Raw genomic sequence first — 21,534 nt, 5'->3', positions numbered from 1 at the left:
TGACATGGACATGTAGGGAGGGAATAACCATGTGATGCAAGGTACTTGGCTGGGTAGAGAGATGAGATTTGGCAGGAGGACCCTCTCCTTTTGTGGGATCCAGTCTGAAATCGGAGGATGAGTCAGTGGAAGGAATAGTTTGGAATCTTCCCCATAGCTCTTTTCTTCTCTTCCTACCCTCTTAGAAGAATTCCAGGAGTGGGGGTGCCTAAATCAAGTTAGCCAAAACAAAGCAGGAACCTTGAGAGATTCTTGGGTCTGAAAAACGAGAGTGTGGACACAGGTGTTTTGAGAGCAGAGAACAGGAAAAAGGGAGATGGGTATTTTAGAGAAGCAGGGGGCATAGGCCTTCCCAGAGCAAATGTCATCATCTTCAGAGGTCAGATACAGAGAACCAAGTCCCAAACACCTGCTGTCTCTCAGCTTGTCTGCCTTGATTTCTATTAGGGCTGAGGGCACATGTGGATTCCACAGTGTGTGGAGGTCAAAGTGTAATTCTCAGGAGTCAGTTCTCTCCTGCCACCTTGTGGGATCCAGGAATCAATCTCAGGTCATCAGAACGTGCATAAGCACTTGTGCCTGCTGCTGCTCCCTCTCACTAGTGTTTTTTAATTGCAAAGGGGTGGGGGTGCTTTTCACAGTCCCTGCTTCTCAGGAAGGCGGTGGGGGTACAGTACAAGGCTTCTTATAGCTATTTAAGCCCGAGCAGTTATTTTGCCATAGTTTCCGTGCCATATTATGGAAATCATATAACCCAACACACCGCAGCTAATAGTGTTCGTGCGCTAGGCACAGCCTTCTTTAACAAGGTCACCGCTCTGAGCATCCTCCTCTTACACACAAGGAGGTGAGAGCCGATGCCTGTGCAGACAGGTGTCAACCCAGAAGGCTGTTGCCAGAGTACAGTAGGCTGATCACCTGGGTTAAGGAATGCTGGTGGGGCGGTGATGGTGGAGGCTCTACTTAAGCATGTAAGCTGCAGGGTGACAGACATAATTCCCACAGTGTGCAGGCATCTCTCCAGAGATCACATCACCAGCGCATGCAATCGTGGGCTCATTACCTGCTGCGAAGTCTGTGCTCAGCACTTGCTCTGGGTTCTCTTATTACACAGCCACACCACTCTTGCGGGATGGGAACTTCTTGTGTGTTGCACGAAGGAAGCACCTTTTCGAACCTGGGCTTCAGCCCAGTGTTGAATTCCTGACCCCCTGTGGGTGAAGTGACATCTACCTTACATCCTCCCACACCATGAAGCTGCCCACCTTTGTCTTTTTCCCTTTCTTTACTTGGTCCTCTGCCCTCCCTGTCCACGCCCCATTACCATCCATCTGTTTTCCCATCCCCTTGGCCTCTCATATCCTTGTCATCTATCCCTATATCCTTTAATTACTGGTGGTTCACTGCCCCAGGGAGTATCATGGCCACATCTCCTGTTGTGGAATGTCATGGGATCATTCTGCCTAGGCACACAGTGCTCTGGAGGGCAGACCCAAGCCTTATTCATTATGCCTAGCTGGGACTGGGCTGCGGGGTCCTCCCCCTGCTTGGTGGCTCACTGAATTGAGAGTGGAAGCAGGAGACTGGAGGACGAAGTGGGGGTGCTCCTCGGGGTCACCTTATGCCACCTAGCACCTGGGCAGAGGACAAAAGGGTGTGACCTAAAGTATCCCCCACCCCAGGAGCCTGGAGACAACCCCCCTACCCCAGCAAGCTGCACCCAACCTCACCTTCCTTTTCTTCTTCAAATGCACCATCCCTAGCCTGGGAGTTTGCTTGCTGTTCCTGCTCACTTCCCTCAGATCCTCCGCACCTCTGCTGGCTAGCTGCTTCCTACTCTCAGGATGCCTGAGAAGGTCACCTACTTCGGAGGTTTCCTCTGACCACCAGCTGCCCTTTATTCTCCATTCCAGCACATTTTTTACCCCCGCTGAATGCCATGTATCTCTGAAACATTTGCTTATGACTGGACAGAATCTTCTACCCTACCCTGTCTGTCCCCTTCTGTGGTTGTTTCATTAACGCTCCCAAGAGCCAGGTCTTCCCGGCCACATTTAGACCTTCTGTGTGAGATGGTTTGGTTATTTTTATCATCCTTGTGTCTGTTAGGGGAATAAATAAAGACGTCAGCACTAAACCAAATTAAGGGAAGGAAGGAGGAAGACTTTCAAACTTGAGGGCAGGGCGTGCTTAGAAACTCGCCAGAGGGGGAAGTGCGTTATCAGGAGATGAGACATCTAAGCTATGGAAAGTATGCGTGTGAAACAGCCTGGGGCAGGAAGAACCAGCCTGTCCATTGTGCCGTGGTGGGAAGGAGAGCTAATGTGGAGTGTAAATTGTGCTTGGTTTGGGGTAGGGAATGGGGGCTTTAGATGGTGAACCCTCCCAGCTAGCCCTTGAGTGGAGAAGGCAGTGTTCTCCTGGACAGCCATGAAGAGGGAGGCTTGGGCTTGCTCAGGCGGCACAGGGAATGTGAAGGACGACTTGCCCATTCTGAATTTAAGTCCCCAGAGAATCATCACTCAGTATTACACTTGGCCATAAGTTGCCCACTCCTCCTCCTCCTTCATGCCTCTCTAGAAAAGACACACGGAATACCCAGTTCAGCTCTGGCCAGAGCCTCATTCTCTAGGAAAGCAACAGTTTGCTGTATGAAGAAAGTGAGGGACTTGTTGGTGCTTCCATGTTCCTTGACAGGTGTTCCTGTGTGCCCCTTGTAGAGTGCACCTGGCAGAGCCTTACCTGTCTCCAAGGCAACACATCCGGGCTGTTTTTCCAGGAAGGCCAGTTGTGAAACATTCAGGAATGTTTGCGCTCATTCAGAGATTTGTAATTAAAAAGGGGCAGAACTCGCTCTTGCCTGGCACCTTGCCCTGCTTCCTTCTTGCTCTTCCAGCAACTGGGTCATTTGGTTTTTCATGACTGGGGTTTTAGGTGGGCCCTGGGGCCTGGGGCCTGGACCTACCTGATCTGGCCAGTTAAGGGGTTAAAGCTAGAAGTTCCAGGTTCTGGCATCTCTTCCCAAGATGAGCACTGAAGGCCAGGGGAACACCATAGCTCCTGGGGGAGAATAGGGTCCACAGACAGCTCTGCCTCTCATTTAGGGGGGGAAGAGAGAGAGAGAGAGAGAGAGAGAGAGAGAGAATTGAGAGAGCGCGCCTGCAAGGCTAAAACAATTCTCTCCCTACTGATTCTCTGAATGACACCTCTCTGCACACTGAATAATTCATCTCCCTCTTGGCATTTGTTCCAGAGAGAACTTTCTGTCCAGGTTTCTGTAAGTTGTATAGTTCCTTTCCATAGCAACTTTCCTGTTTCCCGGAGAAGCGCACTGAGTATCAGCTGGTGGCTGCTCCCCCATGGCTGCATCCAGGGGGAACCCAAATACAAAATCCAAAGCCTTTCTTTCTCTTTGGCTGCTTCTTCTAACGATGGGCCCTCTTGCTGTGTGTTCCTTCCTGTTGGGTAAAATGTCTGCAGTCACTGCAGGTAGGAATCCGTGTGTCCCTCATGCCCATCCCATCATTGATGCTACAGCTAATGGCCAGAGCTTCACTTTCTCCATGGAAGGCTGGAGAAGTATATGGAGTTCATGAGTTTCTGGAAACTTGATGCAGATTGGGACCTGTTCTCCTCTCCACATTCTTGTTCCTGGTACCTTGAAAGCCTGAATTTGTACTGATGACTTGGAGACATTTAACTGTCCTATGTGTAGTGAATGGAGGAAAGAAAGAAAGAAAGGAAGGAAGGAAGGAAGGAAGGAAGGAAGGAAGGAAGGAAGGAAGGAAGGAAGGAAGGAAGGAAGGAAGAAATAGGAAGGACATGACTGTTTCCAGGTATGGTGGAGGAGAAGGTTGATTGTAGATAAAGAAAAAGAATAAGTGGAAGCAAAGTGATCTGGGACAGTCCAGAGTGAACATGGCCAGACTGAACGTAAGCCATGTGAGGAGAGGAGGGGGAGAGAAGAGGGGAGGAGAGTCACTCAACAAGAGGGACTGCCTGGGCCTAGAGAGAAAAGGGTAGAGCAAAAGGAATGGGGACTGGTGTAGCAAAGAGGCTGGGTTATATAGGGAAGAACAGCTGGGGACAAGGTGTGCTAGCCAGAAGGCCCTGTAACAGGTAGGGACTAAGGGACTCTGGGAGAACCTGGTGGTCAGTGTCTGCTTGGATATGTTAATGGGCTCCTCAGTAGTTTGTCCTGGGGGTTGAGACCTAATATCTGGGAGCCACGGATTTTCTAGGTTTAATGAACAGCTTTATACCAAGACAACAATGACTTAAGGCACTCATCACATAAAACTTCAGTGCCTCTTGTCTGTTTCACACATGCCCATTCGGTCTCCTCTTCTTCCACGCTTCTAGCACAGCTCTGAGACCTACTGGGTCTTGTTAATTCTTATTGGCAAAGCTTCAGCTCTGGGACCTAGCACCGGCCCCTCCGGTGTATTAACTGTGCATTGTTAAGTATGTGCTTTCATTTGTAAAATCAAACAAGAACATCTAATACCCAGAGAGGGAATGTGGTTTTCACAACATGCTTTCTTTGTACGCCTAGATAGAATCATTGTTCGATACTTAATTATGCTTACTATATAACTGTTGCTGTAAATTTAGTTTAAAATAAAGAAAGTAGAAAGTATGTTAAAATTCTTAAACCTAGTTTTTTTGTTTGTTTTATTTTAAGTTAGGTTCCTACTATGTATCCCTGGCTGGCCTAGAACTCACCATGTAGACCAGGTTGTCAGGTTTAGCCTGAAACTTACAGAGCTCTCTCTGTCTCTTTCTCCTGAGTGCTGGGATTCAAAGCTTGTGGTACCAAACCTGACTAGATTCTTTGTTTTGTTTTGTTTTGTTTTGTTTTTTGAGACAGGGTTTCTCTGCGTAGCTTTGACTGTCCTGGACTCGCTTTATAGATCAGGCTGGCTTCGATCCACCTGCCTCTGCCTCCCTGAGTGCTGGGATTACAGGCATGCACCACCGCAGATTTTTTTCTTTATAAGTCCAGTCTCATGAAGCCTAGCTTCTAACTTGCAGTATAGACAGAGTTGACTTTGAACTTCAGCTCTTCCTGACTCCATTCCTGGAATTACAGGTGTGTGCACTCGTACTCAGTTACATGTGGTCCTAGGGGTGACATGACTCAGGGCTTTGAGAATGGTAGGCAAGTATTCTTCCTACTGAGTTATATCCCTAGCCTCACACAACATTTTGTTTCATATCTTTGTTTCTCCCCACTCTTCTCCTCTCCCTTCCCTTTCCCCCTTCCCCCTTCCTTTTCTTTTCCAGCTCTCTTGAGAATATTATAGGCTTTTAACCGGGTATACTGTTGTAAACCTGTAATCCTAGCACTCAGGAGACTGGGGGCAGAAATACCAGGAGTTTGATGGCAGTCTGGGTTATGTATTGAACCCTGTCTTAAAACAAACAAACAAAAAAAAAAAACAAGAGACTATTCTAGCCTTTTTAGCCCCAATTTCTTCTTCCATGTATGGTACACATAAGTACACAGGCCCAAGGTTGATTGATATCAGGGCTTTTCCTTAATCACTCTTCTACCTTATTCTCTGAGAGAGACGGTCAAACAAACCCAGAGCTTACCAATATGGATGGTCTCAGTAGCCACCTTGCTGCAGGCGGCCCTCCTCGTGTGTGCTTTCCAAGGCTTAAGTTGTAAGTGGGCTGCCACACTTACCTTGCATTTTGTGGGTTCTTGGGAAGCTAAACTTTGGTGATCTTGCAAATGCATTAGCTGCTGTGCCCCCCCCCCTGCACCCTTTGTGCGATGTTTTAATTCCAGACATGCTCTTATTTAACCTACCCAGTAACCTAAATAGTTAGTTATATTAGTCCCTATTTCACAGATTACAAATTCTGAGGCTCTGAGAGGTTAAGTTCTTGCCCAGCTCACACAACTAAAGAGCAGTGCTTATCGGATCCTTATTTGATAGCTCCTCATTTGTTGCATATAAAACACACCCCTGCCCCAGTCTGGTGGAACCACAGTCTCCCACAACGCAGCCATGAATTATTAACCAAAGCCAATCACTAGACACAGTTCACAGTCGCTGAAACCCTGAGCATGAAGCAGGCAGATGGATACATCAGTGTCTAGTCTGCCAGGGGCTTTTTCAGTGTCACAGTGTCTCTTTGTCTCTGTGAAGCTTTACATTTGGTCTAGATTGGGCTTTTAATCAACTTCCCATCTCTCTATCAAATGCCTGCAATGGGGAGCTTACAAAGAGAAAAGATTTATTATAGATTACCATTTCAGAGGCTTCGGTCTATAACTGAGTGACTTTCTTGCCTTGAGCTTGCATTGAGGCAACAGATCTTGACAGGAGCATGTGACAGAGAAAAACTGCTCACTTCATGGCCAGACAGCAAGAGATGGGAAGAAAAGGCTGAGGTCCTACTCTCTCTTCTTCAGGGCATACCTCTGGTGATCTGGGGACCTCTCTTTAAGTCTTACCTCCTGAGGGCTCCATCACTTCCCATAAAGCACTTAGCCGGGGACCAAGCCTCTAACACACAGGCTCGAAGCAAGGAGAACAATCATCCAGGTTAAGAAAGACATAGTGAGAGCATCACCCTTTCCATCCCATTGTACCTCAGCTTGCCAAGTCTGTTCACAGATTTTGAAACAGAGTCTCCTGGGCTTCCAGAACTAACCTGAGGAAAGAACAGCCAGAAACACAGGGATATTTGAAGGAGTGTTTTAGGGCCAGGAAGACAGCTCTGTGGCTAAAAAATGCCAGCTATGCAACCCCATGACCTGAGTGCTTTCTCTGGAGCCCCATCAGTGGTTCAAAGTTGCAATCCTCTACTGCAAGATGGGAGTCCAAGACAGGTGAATTGCACAATAGCAGAAAACAAGAGAGACCCTGCCTTGGGCTAGAACTAACTACCAAAAGTTGTCCTCTGACCTTCACATGGGCATGACAGCATGTGGTTATTCTAGACAGAGGCAGCACTAGGAATACTTGAAAGTGGCTGTCTTGGGGAGCTACTGGTCCCATGTGTTGATTTCCTGGCTCCCTGTTCTCTGGCTGAACCCCTGGAAAAATGGTGTATGGTGCAGTTTTCCAGCCTTGACAAGGCCTTGCTGCTTCAGTTGCATGGTTTGTTTATCTGTCTGATTTAGCCACTAAGACTTGGTGATTAGTACCAGTTCACACCCTTCGAGATGGGACCTTAGAGAGTTATTTTTGCCAAATAATCAGTTTGGCCAGAGCTGGCTGAGGAGAATGAGTAGTGGGAGCAGGCATTTGGGATCCAACTCAATCAGCAAATAAATATAACCTGCTGGCTAGACTCCTGGGGCTGGGGCGTCTGTTGCTCTAGAGCTCGCAGGAGGCCAGCTTTTCGAAGGGCAAATGGGCATGACAAATACAAGACAGAGCCAGGACAAAGACTGCAGTTTGGGGTGGGCTAGCCAGCGGCAGGTGGAAAAGCCAGAAGGGGGCTGGAATCCAAGTCATGAAGCCAAGACTTGGCCTCTGAGCTGTTGCGCAATCAACTGGAGATGCGGCAGCCTGAGATCCGGACAGAAAGATGACTTGGGGAAGTCACTGCCAAGTTAGAAGCAAAATGCTGGGATCAGAATACATCCTCTGCCTTCCTCCTAGGGGTAGCCTTACTGCAGAATGTCTTTACCTTCCCACTGACTCAGGGCACAGCAGATCTGGTGCTATGGTGCAAAACGCCTGGATCTGCTGAACCGTCAGAAGCGGGGAGTCGGAAAAACAGCACAGCGCGTCGCATATCGCGGCAGTGTTGGGGGCTGCAGCTGATGGACTGTGCCTCTTGTCTTCCTTGCCAGGTACACCAAACCGCTCACCTTTGCCGACTGCATTAGCGATGAGTTGCCGCTGGGATGGGAAGAAGCCTATGATCCACAGGTTGGAGATTACTTCATAGACCACAATACCAGTGAGTTCTTCGCTGCCCTTCCCCTTCCCAGACCCCTTCCTCATGCCCATCTTCTCCCCTTCTCACACCCACCTCCACGGAAGTACCAGCAGAGCCTTGAAGGCAGATTGTGTTTTGTTTAATGTAGACTTAGAGATGTCAGTGCAGATATACATAGATAATGTATGCTCATGTGAAAACAACAGTTTGGAAGGGTTTTTAATAGAATATGAGACTTCTCTCAGCTCCCTCCAGCTCCCCAATTTTAGAGGAACATTATTAACAATTTGATTTCTTCTTTATCAATTCAATATATCATTTCTAGAACATTTCCAATAGTTTGTGTATGTGCCTATATGCATATTCTTCGTATATGTTTATGAGTGTTTTTTCCTCTTGAAGAATAGATGCAAGTTGTCATTTTCCAGTATCTGAAGCCCTAGCAAGCCTCTAGCAATGTAGATGCATGTATGTTCTTAGTAGATTAGCGTGTGAGTCAGCCCACTTTCGTTTCCTATCTGTGACCACTGTATTCTGATCTAAGATGAATATTCCCACTGTCGCTCTCTCCTTCTGGGACCATGATGGAGGAACTATCTGAGAAAGGCAGAAACATGCTGTGGAGGAAGATAGGGACGGGATGCGTAGCTGAGGAGAGGCAGCGTATGCATATTGTGAGCCAAGACCAATGCTGTCCTCTGAAATGATGTACAATGCATCAGGGATTGCCTATGTTCCTGTGTCTGTAGAACTGTAAAATACTCTTTATCGGGCCAATGGGAGGAGCCTGGCAAAGGCTAAAGGCTGAGGGTAGGCCACCAACTCCTAACTGTTCACTGCATCTTGAGCACACACTCAACTCTGTGCTGTGGCAGGCTCAGTAGGCAGTGTCTTTTTCAGTTCTCCCAGGGACCCTGTCATGTGCTAGGATGTTTACCTTCATCTTATTGAGATTTAGAGGTAGCACCTGGCTGCTCAATACTGAGAGATAAAAACATGGCTGAGCATGATGGTGCACACCCCTAATCCCAGCACTAGGGAGGATGAGCAAGAAGATGGCGGATTTGAGGCCAACTGGAATACACAGTGATTTTTTTTCCAGGACAGCCATCTCCAAAAAAGGAAAGGAGAAAACATGGCTGAGCTGGGATTTGAACTGATACCGAAGAATGGAGTTGTGCTCCTATTCCTCCATTTCCTCTTCTAAATTTCCTTTGCCTGTTCTCACTGTGTCTTCTGGGGAAGTTACTATGTCTAATTCTGTCTCGTTCCAAGCCTTCGCCCACCAAGGTACACAGTAGGTGTGCACTTAACCCTTGCCAAGCAGAGAAGGGCGTATGTGAGTGCATGAATGCATGAGTAAGTGGATGAATGGGCAACAAAGCATAGAAGAATATCTGGGAGACAGCTAATGGCATTAATGGCATTGTTGGGGATAGCAAAGGTTTTTTTTTATTAGCACTCATGATTGCATACTGGATAATGAGGAGTAAATATGCCTAATTGAGTGTGTGTGGGGAACGAGGTTAATGCTTGGAGGGCCGCATCAGATGCTGGGTTAATCGCTGATGTACGGAAGTCCTAATCAGTCCTTTCCTGTTCCTAATTGCTCAGAGCATCCCACTCATTAAAATCTCATGGCAGGAGTGGGATTTTAAGGTGCTTCTGGGAGTTGCTGGAGAGACAGAAGGGAGGAGGGACTAGCAGGCCGTGGCAGAGTTAATTCTCCAGGGGATGATGGCAGAAGCGGGGTGTGTGTGTGTGTGCGTGTGCCGATGCAGAGGTGTAATGAAATGGGACCCAGCGGGAAGAGTGTTATCTGGTAGTCTCTTAGGCTACTGGTTTCCCTTTGGTTTGGGAGTAGTGTTGTTGGGTGGAAGAAGCCATATCTCTAGGTGGCAGTATGGAGACAAATGTAACAGGGTGTGACTGTCGCAGCTTCAGTCATCCAGAGCCATTGAGTGGGAGCAATCTTACTCACACGTGTTGTTCTTGGGCAAAATTCTTCTCCAAATCTCTCTTAGTTTGCTTTCTGTGGCCGTAACAACTTCGCTTAGGTTAAGTTGGCATAAAACTAACCAACAGATCCATTGGGAATGGACTCCACCACCCTGCGTTTGATTGGTTGTGGTTTTCTGTAATGGTCTCCATCTGTCGCAAAGAGAAGTTTCCCAGATGTGGAATGAAGAATGTGCTTACCTGTGGGTATAAGGATAAATGTTTACACACTGTTTAGTGATGGTTTAGTAAATTAGTGGTTGTAGATTGTCCTCCAATCACTATTATTTCGTTAGCACCGAGCAGTTTGCTAGGTTTCCAGTACCAGATGTGGTTTCCCTCTCGTTGAGCAGATCTTGAATCCAATTAGAGAGCTGTTGGTTGCCACCAAGGGGCGTGCCACTACCGCACCCTTAGGTTTACCATGCGATGCTGATCATTGATTTGCTTCATAGGAGTCATAGCTGGGTAAGACTGTTAGTTGCCTCCTTCTTTTGGAAGCTTGCATGTGTCTTCTGGTACATTAAAGCTACTCCTTGAGGAGAGGACATTCAGGTCAAATCCAGCTCAAGGCCACCCCTTTGAGACAGGGTTTCTCTGTATAACCTTGGCTATCCTGGACTCACTTTGTAGACCAGGCTAACCTCAAACTCACAAAGATCCTCCAGCCTCTACCTCCCCAAGTGCTGGGATTATAGCCGTGTGCCACCATGCCCAGCTAAGGCTCTCATTTTTTAAAATGAATTTTTTCCATAGGTTTAGACTATGTCTTGGCTAGTTTTAATTTGCAGTTCTCTGCATAGTAACAGTGTTGCTATTCCCCAGATGTTCAACTGTTTTTAAAACAGTTGCTCTTCAGAAAATACTATGTTGTTAGCTGTGAAAAACAGATGCGTGGTATATGTAAAAAGCAAGAGGGGATGGGTGTGGTGGCACACACCTTTGATCCCATGAGAGGCAGGAGAAGATATGCAAAGTTCCTGAGTGTGGCAGTTGTATACCTTGCATGGGGAATGTGTGTATAGGTAGAGATCTGGAGCCTACAGTAGAGAGAATGAAGTGGTCCTCCATGATGACTACAGGGGATGATGTTTTTGGTTGTGTATCTTGTAGCATGCTTAATTGTCCAACTGTGTCCTAACTTTATACATGTCGACAACATGAAGAACTTGAGTAAAAACAAAACCTGAAAAGAATATTTAGCCACGATGATCTTGACGAGTCTACCCAGGCAGGGCATTATCTAGTAGTGTAAGGAACAGCTATGGTGGCAGGAGGGCTGGGCTGTGGAAGAGCCACTTTACAGAATCACCAGTTCAGAACCAGCAGCATTTAACATGACTCCTCCATCAAGGGACCTCCTGAGTGCCTGGTTTCCCAAAGAGTAGACCTTTAGAGTTGTTGGTACAATTGCTTTACATATGGAAATGTGGTAGAGGGGGGACCTCTTTATGTCTAACCCTACCTCACATCAAATTCAAAAATGGGCCATAGCCCTAAGCATTATAAAGCTAAAATTATAAAAACACCGAAGAGAAAACACAGGTAAAGCCCAAGGCTAGTGTGATAGCATGTGTTCAGTCTCAGTACTAGATAGTAGACTTAATCTTAGCTAAAATGCTGAGGAGTGAGTGTTCCTGCATTAGAGAGACTAGAGTAGGGAACCACTTGAGACCTCAAGACCCATTGTAGGGGTGGGAAGAAAAGGGGGGAAAAATGAAATAGGAGAAAACCTGAAACATTTTGAAACACACACACACACACACGTATTTGGACAATATACAAAAAGCACAGACCAAAAAAAAAAAAAATGTAATAAGTTTGGCTTCATCAACTAAAGCCTCTTTTGTTTTTTTAATTTTCAAAGAGGCCACTAAGAAGCTGACAGTGCAGGCACAGCGTCCACATTCAGAATATACAAAGGACTCTTACGGCAAGGAGCACAGATTTGTGCGTGCTCTTTAACATGTTTTTATACAAACGTATCTACCTGAATTGTAAAAATTATTTTATGACAAATTACTATAGGAGGAATTATTGGTCCAGGATATTAATATGTTAAGCCTCTGTTTCTATTTTATATTATTACGCTATTCTATTTTATATTGCTAACAAAGGATAGGGTACCGATTCATGTTATTTGATACTGATTAGTGATTGTCTTTTCCTTGTATACTGAGCCATAGCAGGTAGCCTGGAAGCTCTATTATACCCTTACTCCTTCTTTGCTTGTTATCAGACAGAACTTGCTGTTCAGTTTGAAAACTGATCCTGCTTGCTTTATTTATTTATTTATTTATTTATTTATTTATTTATTTGGTTGTGTAACTAATCCAGATAGAATTGCTTTGCCATTTAGTGAGTTTAACCCATTTATATTTATTGGCTGCAATAGACTCATCAACATAAAATGAATTTCTGTACATCATACTCTCATTTTTCCAGTGCTGGATTCCACAGCCCACCGACACAGTACGTACTTGTGTGGCACTGACCTCTATCGCTCCGGGGTCTGTTTCAGAAACCACTCAGATCGAGGATCCGAGGGTGCAATGGCGGCGGGAGCAGGAGCACATGCTGAAGGACTACCTGGTGGTGGCCCAGGAGGCTCTGAGTGCCCAGAAGGAGATCTACCAGGTGAAGCAGCAGCGCCTGGAGCTGGCGCAGCAGGAGTATCAGCAGCTGCATGCCGTCTGGGAGCATAAGCTGGGCTCCCAGGTCAGCTGTGAGTACCTCCCATCGCTGCGGCCATTGCCAGCGTCCCCGACTCGTGCAGCAGGGACTGTGCGTGCTGAGCGCCGAGAGTAGCTTCAGGACTCAAATCTGCCCCTCTCCCCTCTTCATTCCTTGCACAAACTATTGTACTCTCTGTTGTTCCTCCTGTTACTTTTTTTCTTTCCTTTGTTCTCCGTGCACAGGCATCGCATATACATGTATGTGCCGATGCTGGCACCCTTCCATAGGTGTGGAAGCCAGAGGAGGATGTCGGGTATCCTGCCCTATTACTCATGTCTCTATTCCCTTGAGACAGGCTCTCTCACTGGAGGTGGGCTGGTGGCCCTAGTGATCTTTCTGTCTTCCTCTCCCGCGTTCTCTTCCCCCAGTTGCTGTAGTTACAGGCACACACATGTGGTGCCTGGCTTTTTACATGAGTTTTGAAGATCCACACTCAGGTCCTTATGAGTTCACAGCAAGTGCTCTTACCTGCTGAGCCATCTCCCCAGCACCCCACTACTTCCCGTGGCAGGCATCAATTCATTTGCCGTTTGTGCCTTGCTTCATTCTGTTTCATTGGTAAACATTTTGGAATGTTAACTAGATCCCACATCACTTCACTTAAAGCTTATCCACAGCTATGGGAGATGGGGAGCAGGGAGTTGTTTAATTGGTACGAAATATTTGCTTTGGGGAGAAAAAAAGTTCTAGAAGTGGATGATTAATAACGATAGATGATAATACCTCTACCACAGCAGGAATAAACTTTCATGTTTCTCATTTTCTTTATTCTTTTCTTATATGATACATCCTGACCACAGCCTCCCATCCTCTCACTTGCTTCCACCTCCCTTCTCCCCAGAGATCCTCTGCTCTTCTGTTTCCCTTCAGAGATGAGCTAGCCCAATGATATCAGCTGAACATGGCAGAACAAGATGTAATAAGACTTGGCACAAACCATTATTTCAAGACTGGATGAGGCAACCTAGTGGGAGGGAAAGGGTCTCAAAAGTAGGCAAAAGAGTCAAAGTAACCCCACTCCACTGCTAGGAGTCCCACAAAACCCCCAAGCTAAACAACTATAGCAAGTACACAGAGAGCCTAGTGCAGGCTCAGTGATTGCTCCTTTAGTCTCTGTGAGCCCCAATGAGCCCTGCTTAGTTGATTCTATGGGCCATGTTCCCCTGGTATCCCTGCTTCCTCTGGCTCCTCTTTGGCAAGATTCCCCGAGCTCTGCCTAATGTTTGGTGTGGGTCTCTGTATCTGCTCCCTTCGGCTGATGAGGCCACAGCAAGATATTTAGCCACAGCGCCATTGACATTTGGAGCAGGCACTGAGGATGTTGTGCATGTAGAAGGATGTTCAGCATCCTTCTGGTCTCTCTTCACTCAGTACCAGCCGTGCCCCTTCTCTGCAAGTTGTAACAAACAAAAACATTGCCAGACATCTCAGTGTGCCATAGAAGGCAAAACTGGCTCCATTTGAAAGCCACTGGTCTTGGGAAAGCACCTAGTATAATTTCCTTAGAAACATGTTGATGGCTAATTAATTATCCTCATCGACACATAGCTCCATGTTTAAAATGGGGCTTAGCTCAAAGTCCCAAGCTGGCTTGAGAGGATTTACACTTTATTTTTTATATGCATGTGTATATTTTTTATGTACATGTATGTATGCCATGTTGCCTCTATGAAGGCCAAAGAACAGCCCATCAGGCATGGCAGCAAGTATCTTTATCTACCAAGTTATTTTATCTGTCCGGTTATTTACTATTTTTAATATTAATTAATTAATTAGTGTGTACGTGCCCATAAATTATATGCATGCATGGATGCGGTGTCCATGTCTGTGAATGGGGAAGGGGTATGACTGTATTGTGAAGTAGCCAGAAGAAGGCCTCAGATACTTCAGAGCTGGAATTGCGGACATTTGTGGGATGTCTAGCTTATTATGTGCATGCTGAGACATAATCTATATATGTTTAAAGGCGTGCTCTTGCTATGTAGCCCTGACTGACCCGGACTCACTATGTAGACCAGGCTGGTCCCTGACTCACAGAGATACACCTATTCCTGCCTCCCAAGTGTTGGGGTTACAGGACTGTGCCACCGTGCCTGGTCCCATGTAATACTTTCACTGGCAGCACCGGAGATAGATTACCTGGTTTCAAGTGCCAACTGCTGGCTCTGTAACCTTGTAATTTCTTCGTTATAAAATTGATCTACCAACAGTATGCTTTCTGGGGATCTTTATGGAATTTGAACTTCAATGAGAGGATGCAATGGTGCGTATCACATTGTTCATTCATCGAAAAATATATTATTTATTGGTACTGTGAATGAATTTTCACAGATCCCTGGCGCCAAAACTATGAGCTGAGACTTCCTAATCTATGAAACCAAAATCTAAAATGTTCCAAAATCTAGAGTGGTTTAAGTGCCACTTTGATGCCACAAGTGGACTTGTGCCGTGTACAGAGGTACTCAATAAAACTGTCTAAGTTACTTTCAAGCCAGATCTGATAGCATGTATCTTTAAGACCAGTACTCAGGCAGAGGCAGGTGGGTCTCTGTGAGTTTGAGAGCAACGTGGTCTACACAGTGAGCTCCAGGTCAGCCTAGGCTACATAGTGAGACCCTGCCTCAAAATAAGCAAATAAATAAAGTTACTTTCAGTTCATATCAAACATGAATATATCTCCTATTTTTTGCCTCGGGTCCTATCCCCAGGATACCTCATTATGTATATGTAAGAATTTCGAAATGTAAAAATTCTGAAACCGATCCAGACCCACACATTTCAAATAGGAATGCTCTGCCTGAAAATAACCGGCGAAAGACAGGAAGTTAGTGATACCGTTCTTCAGCCCATTGGTGTAACTTTCAGACATCCGCCTGAGCTGAGCCAGCCTCAGAGGCCACCCCCATGGGGTTATGTCAGGCAACTAGAGCCAGGCAAGCCAGGAATTGTCAAATCCCCAGCCCAGTGATCCCAGTGAAAGGAGGTACGGCCAAAGCCTCATCTTGATCTTCTTTGGGGTTTTATAAATTTTCTTGGATGACAGACTGGCGAGGCCACATGCCTGTCCTCTAACTCAGGTAGCCTGCCGGGGCTTGTGAAGATTTCATCATTTGGCTTTGACTACAGCGAGTACCAGTCACAGGTGGGGCCATACCCTGGGATAGACTTTATCGTCAACTCTCTGGTGTAATCTCTAGCCCCATGGGGAAGGACAAAGAAACCAGCATGTACTGTGGACCTACTGTATGCCTAGAGAGAGATAAGCAAGGCCCTCCACTTACACACACCCTCTTTGCAAGATAGTGCTGTTTCTATTCTATGGGCAAGAAAACCGAGGCCCAGAATGGCAGGCAGCCTCCTCCAGCGTCACATGCAAAGCAGCAGGCACCTTGATACCCAGGCAGCTCTGATCTCAAAATCTTGATCCCCTTCATTTAATCCAAGTTGACAAGTCACTTGTGAAGGTTCCTGGCCTACATCTGGCTCCTCCCAGCCTGAAACAGGTGAGGGCTTGGGAGATCTGGGTTCTTTGGACCCTTGCTATGCTCCTTCCCCTCTTCAGACTTTGATTTCCCAACTGGAAAAAAAAAAAAAAAAAAAGAATCATTGGGACCCCATAGTGGGGGGGGGAGGCAGTCGGAGGGCTCAGCATATAAAAGTGGCTGCCAATATGCCTGACAATCTGAGTGTGCTGGCTAGTTTTATGTCAGCTTGACACAAGCTACAGTCATCTGAGAGGAGGAAACCTCCAATTGAGAAAATGCCACCATAAGACTGGACTGTAAGTCTATAGGACATGTTGTTAGTTAACCATTAGTGGCATCTCCGTGCTGGTGGCCTTGGGTGCTGTAAGAAAGCAGGCTGAGCAAGCCAGCAAGCATCATTCTCTGTGGCTTCTGCTTCAGCTCCTGCCCCCAGGTTCCTGCTTTGAGCTCCTGTTCTGACTTCCCTGAATGATGTCCTATAAGCTGTAAGAGGAAATAAACTTTTCTCTTCTCACGGTCCGCAGTCATAGTGGGTTTTGTTTATTTGTTTTGTTTTATCTTACTTGTACCATAATACGATCTGGAGGCTACAAAGCAGATGATCACCTACTTGGACAACCTCAGAAGAGGGGAAATGGACAGAAAATAGGAAAACTGACAGCTCTGCACTGACAGTTCTGTACTTATATAGAACATAAAACTTGGCATAGCGCCAGCTATCTCTGGAAACAGGTGCACAAAGAAGAGAGTCTCAATAGATTGTCCGAGACAGACCACATCCCATCTTGGTACAGCTAGGTGATTACCCATCTCTAACCTGGCAAAAGGCTGAAGGTATGTACTGGAGTCCCTGGACTGGGAGATTAGAGGGCACCAATCAAAAGAAAAGCCAGGATATGCCATGCCAAAACATAATTATTATTTGAACATGGATGCAGGCTTTGGAGAATTCAATCCTCATGTCTCTTTTGATGCCCGGAATGGTGACAGACCATCCCCAGGCTTGGTAGGACTCTGGGAGACCTGGCCAGAAGAGAGATGTAAACAGAATAAATAAATATATGAATGAATGAATGAATGAATGAATGAATGAATGAATGACAAAGGCAGTTCCTGATTGAGATAGTCAATAAAGTCATGGACCACACAGTGTATAAACAAGTAAGTTAGCCTACTCGTTAGCATATGTAGCAGCTGAGATATCCAGATATCCTGTTAACAGAAGAAATAGAGACCAACCACATATGAAGTAGAGGCTCAGGAGGAAGTAGGAAATATTCATGAGAAGACAATCTCAGCAGAGGCTACATAGCCACAAGACAAGACTAGGGAACTGTATTTCAAATCAAGGAGACTTTCCAAGACCCACATGATGTTTTAGAAATCAAAACATGAAAAATAACAGCTATCTTGGAAGATTTGAAAATACAACTGAGGAAACCTTCTAGGAAGCAGAGCCAAAATACAGCGAGATTGGCAACAAGAGGAGAAAACAGAGCCCTAGTGCTGAAAGCCTGTTCCAGATCAGAGTGTATCCGATGGAACTGTGGAAACAGAGGAAGAAGCCGCCATGAAATAACTCAACAAAATTTCCCAGAACCGCAGGAGGGTTTCTACATTGAAAAGCTTCACCCAACACAGTGGATGAATGTCAACAGGCACATTTCCACCACTGGGAACAATGCCACCTCCTATAGGCAGCTGGAGGGAAAGATCAGGTCACACAGAAATGCTCAGGACTTAAGCTGCTCCATACTTCTTGCCCGTCAGACAGGAGAACTGGACCAGCACGATCCCTCTACGTTTTTCAGGAAAGTCAGTTCTGACCTAAAAACCCCATAACTGCAAAACTATCTTTAAGTATAGAGTAGAATAAAGATATTTTGAGACATGTGGGATTTCAAAACTTTTGCTTCCTTCCTGTCTCCTTTCCCAGGCAGCCACTAGAAGTGAAGTTCTATCAAAATGATGGGGTAGTACAGAAAGAGAGACCTAAAATGCAGCAAACAGGAGAAGGGCGAAGAGGGAGGGTGCTGGAGCAGCAAAGAGCGGGAGCCCATGGGCGATAACTGTCCATACCCAATTCCCAGATCCCTTGGAAGCTGAACACTTACTGACAGAAGGCATAGTGCCTGCACCCCAAGAGAGGGGATTTGGATAATGCAGAATGTGAGGTTGAGTTAGTGGTGTGTTTGTGGACACTGAGCTAACATGCTAATGACAGTTATTAACTCTAGAGATGAGAACAGAGCAGAAATGCTTAACAGGACAAGCAAGGGAAGTCAGCTAGCTGACTCTTCCCTGAGTCATTTGCAGATGACAATAGTACAGATACTGAAGATAGGCTTTTTACCAAAGGTGAAAAGAGAGAGAGAGAGAGAGAGAGAGAGAGAGAGAGGGGTGCAGGTGTGTGTTGTGGGGCTAGAAAGAAAAGAGAAACTAAGTTATTATTCCCTGGAGGAGGGGGAGTGAATGAATAATGCCTAAACCCAACACAGACCAAAAGGTACCCCTGCATGTCTATCACTGGGGACGTAGAGGTTGATACACAGTGTTCTGGCTGAAGGGCTGGGGTGGGGTTGAGTGGTAGAGCACATGTGTGAGTCTCTTGGATTTGATTCTTAGCACGAGAGGCGGGAAGAAGGAGAGAGAAGAGAGGATGAGGGGGGAGAGAGAGAACACTGAACACATTAAAGATAGTTTCGTTTGGAGGTATGAGTTCACGGGGCAGGACTCTACAACGTCCTCTCTTCTCTTCTCTTAAGTTTGGAGTATGAGTTTCGTTTTATTTGGAGGTATGAGTTTGTGGGGTAGGACTATAAAATGTTCTCTCTTCTCTTCTCTTAAGAACAGATCTTACCCTGGGTTGGTTTCCTAGACTGTATGCATATACCACTTTCCTAAAATAATTTAGATCAATAGAACAAGGGCCTGTTGGGATATGACGTCCTTTCCATGGAAGGCAATGAAGGGGTACACACACACACACACACACACACACACTAGAAGGAAACTAATTGTGTGTGTCCTGAGCGCTGATCACTTGAATGTCCCTTTTGTGAAAACCTGTTCAACTGTATACATGTGGCGTATACTTTGTGTGATTTTATGGAAAAAAAAAAAAAGCTGCATTGTGCTATATAGCTTGGGATCTCCAGGGACTGTCAACAGTCCTCTGGCAGTGGCCTCCTGAGTGCTGGGATTATATAAGTTTTACCATGCCTGGCTTATAGAGGTCTTTTTAAAAAGAAGAAAAAAAACTTCAGATAAAAGTTTACCTGAAAAAATATGCGCCGGGCTGTGTTCCATTTCAGCAGCTTTGTGTATAAATTGTGCATTTCATAAGAATTCCCCCAAGAATAAGGATTCAAGTCTCTGACAGCCCCATTGGTAGGAATCTGTTCTTTCTTGGCTTCTTTTGCTTCCAGAATTTCCGAGCATGCCCAGGGGATGCTAATGCTCTTCACAAGGACTTACCCCAGAATCACCTTCGCCCGGCCTGGGTCAGGAACTGCCCCTTCTGACAGGTCTTCAGACTGCTCCACAATCCTTGATGTCTCTCCCACAGTGTAACACTGTCCCTGGCAGCACAGCTTCATGAGGGGGGTGGAGGGGTGGTGGGATGTGGTTCTCAGAATTGGCAGCCCCCTCTGATGACCTTGCTGCATACATCTCCATCTTATTTCCACAACGACAACTTCTCTAGGCTTTCCATCGTGTTCTTACCATCCACCATGGATAACAGATCGCGTGAACCACTGTCAAATGCTGGGATGTACATCTTTGGAGAATATGCTTAAGTCGTACATATTCCTGATCTAAATCTAGCCAGGCCCCTCCCAGAGACCCCCAAGCCCACTGAAGGCTAGAAGAATTAAAGGCAGGAGGTGATGACACACACTGAGCGCCTGAGTCCTCCATCCTTGCCCAGACAGAGGCCGGGAAGCCTGCCCCATCTCTGCTTGTCTCTTGTGGTAAAGCCCAGACCCCATCACCCTGGTCGTCCCTCTAAGCTTTGAGGAATGAAGTATTTTGCTGTCCACTGGTGCCTCCTCTGTTGTTTATAGAGACTAATTTTTCCCCAAACTTTCACTTTTCCTTGTGCATGATTCAAAGCCCCGCTAAACCCACAAAATGTTTTCACTAAATCCAAACAGCAGCTTCCCACTTTGTCCCGGTCAGACACTGAGAATTGGCCAGAAAAGCATGGTGTCAGCTTGTCCAGGTTCTTACTGCCACATTCGGACCACCTAGAGTGGGAGGGAAGATGAACTTCTCCATTCACTGTGATTCAGGACACTCTAGGAATACCTTCGCTACCAAGAAAAACTGGTCCACAGTAGGAAAGGGTGTTTATTTAGGACATAATGAGTCTCATATCTATACATTTCCCTGTCACCTCTCCTCAGACACATTGTACCAGTTCTGTGGTGACTCTAGTTTAGTTAGGGAGCTTGTGGTATGTGGCGATTTTCCTTTGGCTCATTTTCTTCCTTGAAGCATATCACACTGCATTATGTTCCTTTTCATAAACCACAAGGACATAAATACTATTAAAAGGCAGTGATATTTTAACATGATAAAGCCGTAGCTAAGCATTAGGAGATGACTTAGGACAGAGATGATTGTTCTAGGGTGGTCTTTATTTTCTTTTCAACCATACATTAATATAAAAAATTAACTTCTAGCATCTTTATTAGAGAAGTGGATATTCATGTTAGAAAATATGAAAAAGACCCCAAAAACAATGCAAAGGTAGAAATTAGTTTCATTTAGCATCTCCTCCTCCAGCAGCAGCATTAACCAAAAGTCTCACACATGCCAGACAAGTAGCTTTTCATGTCTTCTTAGAGACGTGTTTGTGTATCAGTTTATAAACTGCATACTTCCACCATTTAACTTTTCTGTACATGTCTTTGTCAGCTGGGTTTCATGGAGCAGAATGTGCCAGACACGTTCTCATCTCGCTCTGCGGTTTTCTGTACCATGGTTTTAAATTGTGTAAGTTATATCTGTAAGTAAGGAAGGGTGCAGGAAAGAAACCACCAGATGGCTGCTTCCTGAGTTGGGAGTAAGGTTTTTTTTTTTTTTTTTTTTTTTTTTTTATAGATGAGCTAGAGAGAGAGAGAGCATCTAAAAGAATCTGGAAGAGTTCAGAGCAGAGAGAAAAAGAAGCAGACTGGCCACACCCAGGGCTATCTGCAACAGAAGTGAAAATAGCAGAGAACAGCAAGGGCAAGGGGAAAACCTTGTTGTTATAAAGGAAGTAGGACATGAGCTGCAATCTGGAACAGCCTTAGAGCTGGCATAGTGGGGAAAGTAAGAAGGGCCAGGTGGCTAGCATGGGGTTTGAGGGGCATCACACACACACACACACACACACACACACACACACACACACACACAC

The 21,534-nt window shown here is 45.9% G+C and overlaps 1 protein-coding gene across 1 annotated transcript in view; it reads left to right on the top strand.

Annotated features, from left to right (window-relative positions):
• Positions 1-21,534, top strand: part of Wwc1 (WW and C2 domain containing 1) — a 144,326-nt gene that overhangs the window by 64,218 nt on the left and 58,574 nt on the right. Inside the window, exons 2-3 of the mRNA XM_055604602.1 lie at positions 7,820-7,929; positions 12,428-12,631. Of these exons, the coding sequence (XP_055460577.1) occupies positions 7,820-7,929; positions 12,428-12,631 (314 nt within the window). The remainder of the gene's footprint in view (positions 1-7,819; positions 7,930-12,427; positions 12,632-21,534) is intronic.

Source organism: Psammomys obesus, unplaced genomic scaffold (assembly GCF_907164565.1).
Source record: "Psammomys obesus unplaced genomic scaffold, mPsaObe1.curated_primary_1811, whole genome shotgun sequence".
NCBI classification, from domain to species: domain Eukaryota; kingdom Metazoa; phylum Chordata; class Mammalia; order Rodentia; family Muridae; genus Psammomys; species Psammomys obesus.
The sequence above is the reverse complement of the archived record's forward strand: the minus strand, read 5'-3'. Positions and strand labels throughout refer to the sequence as shown.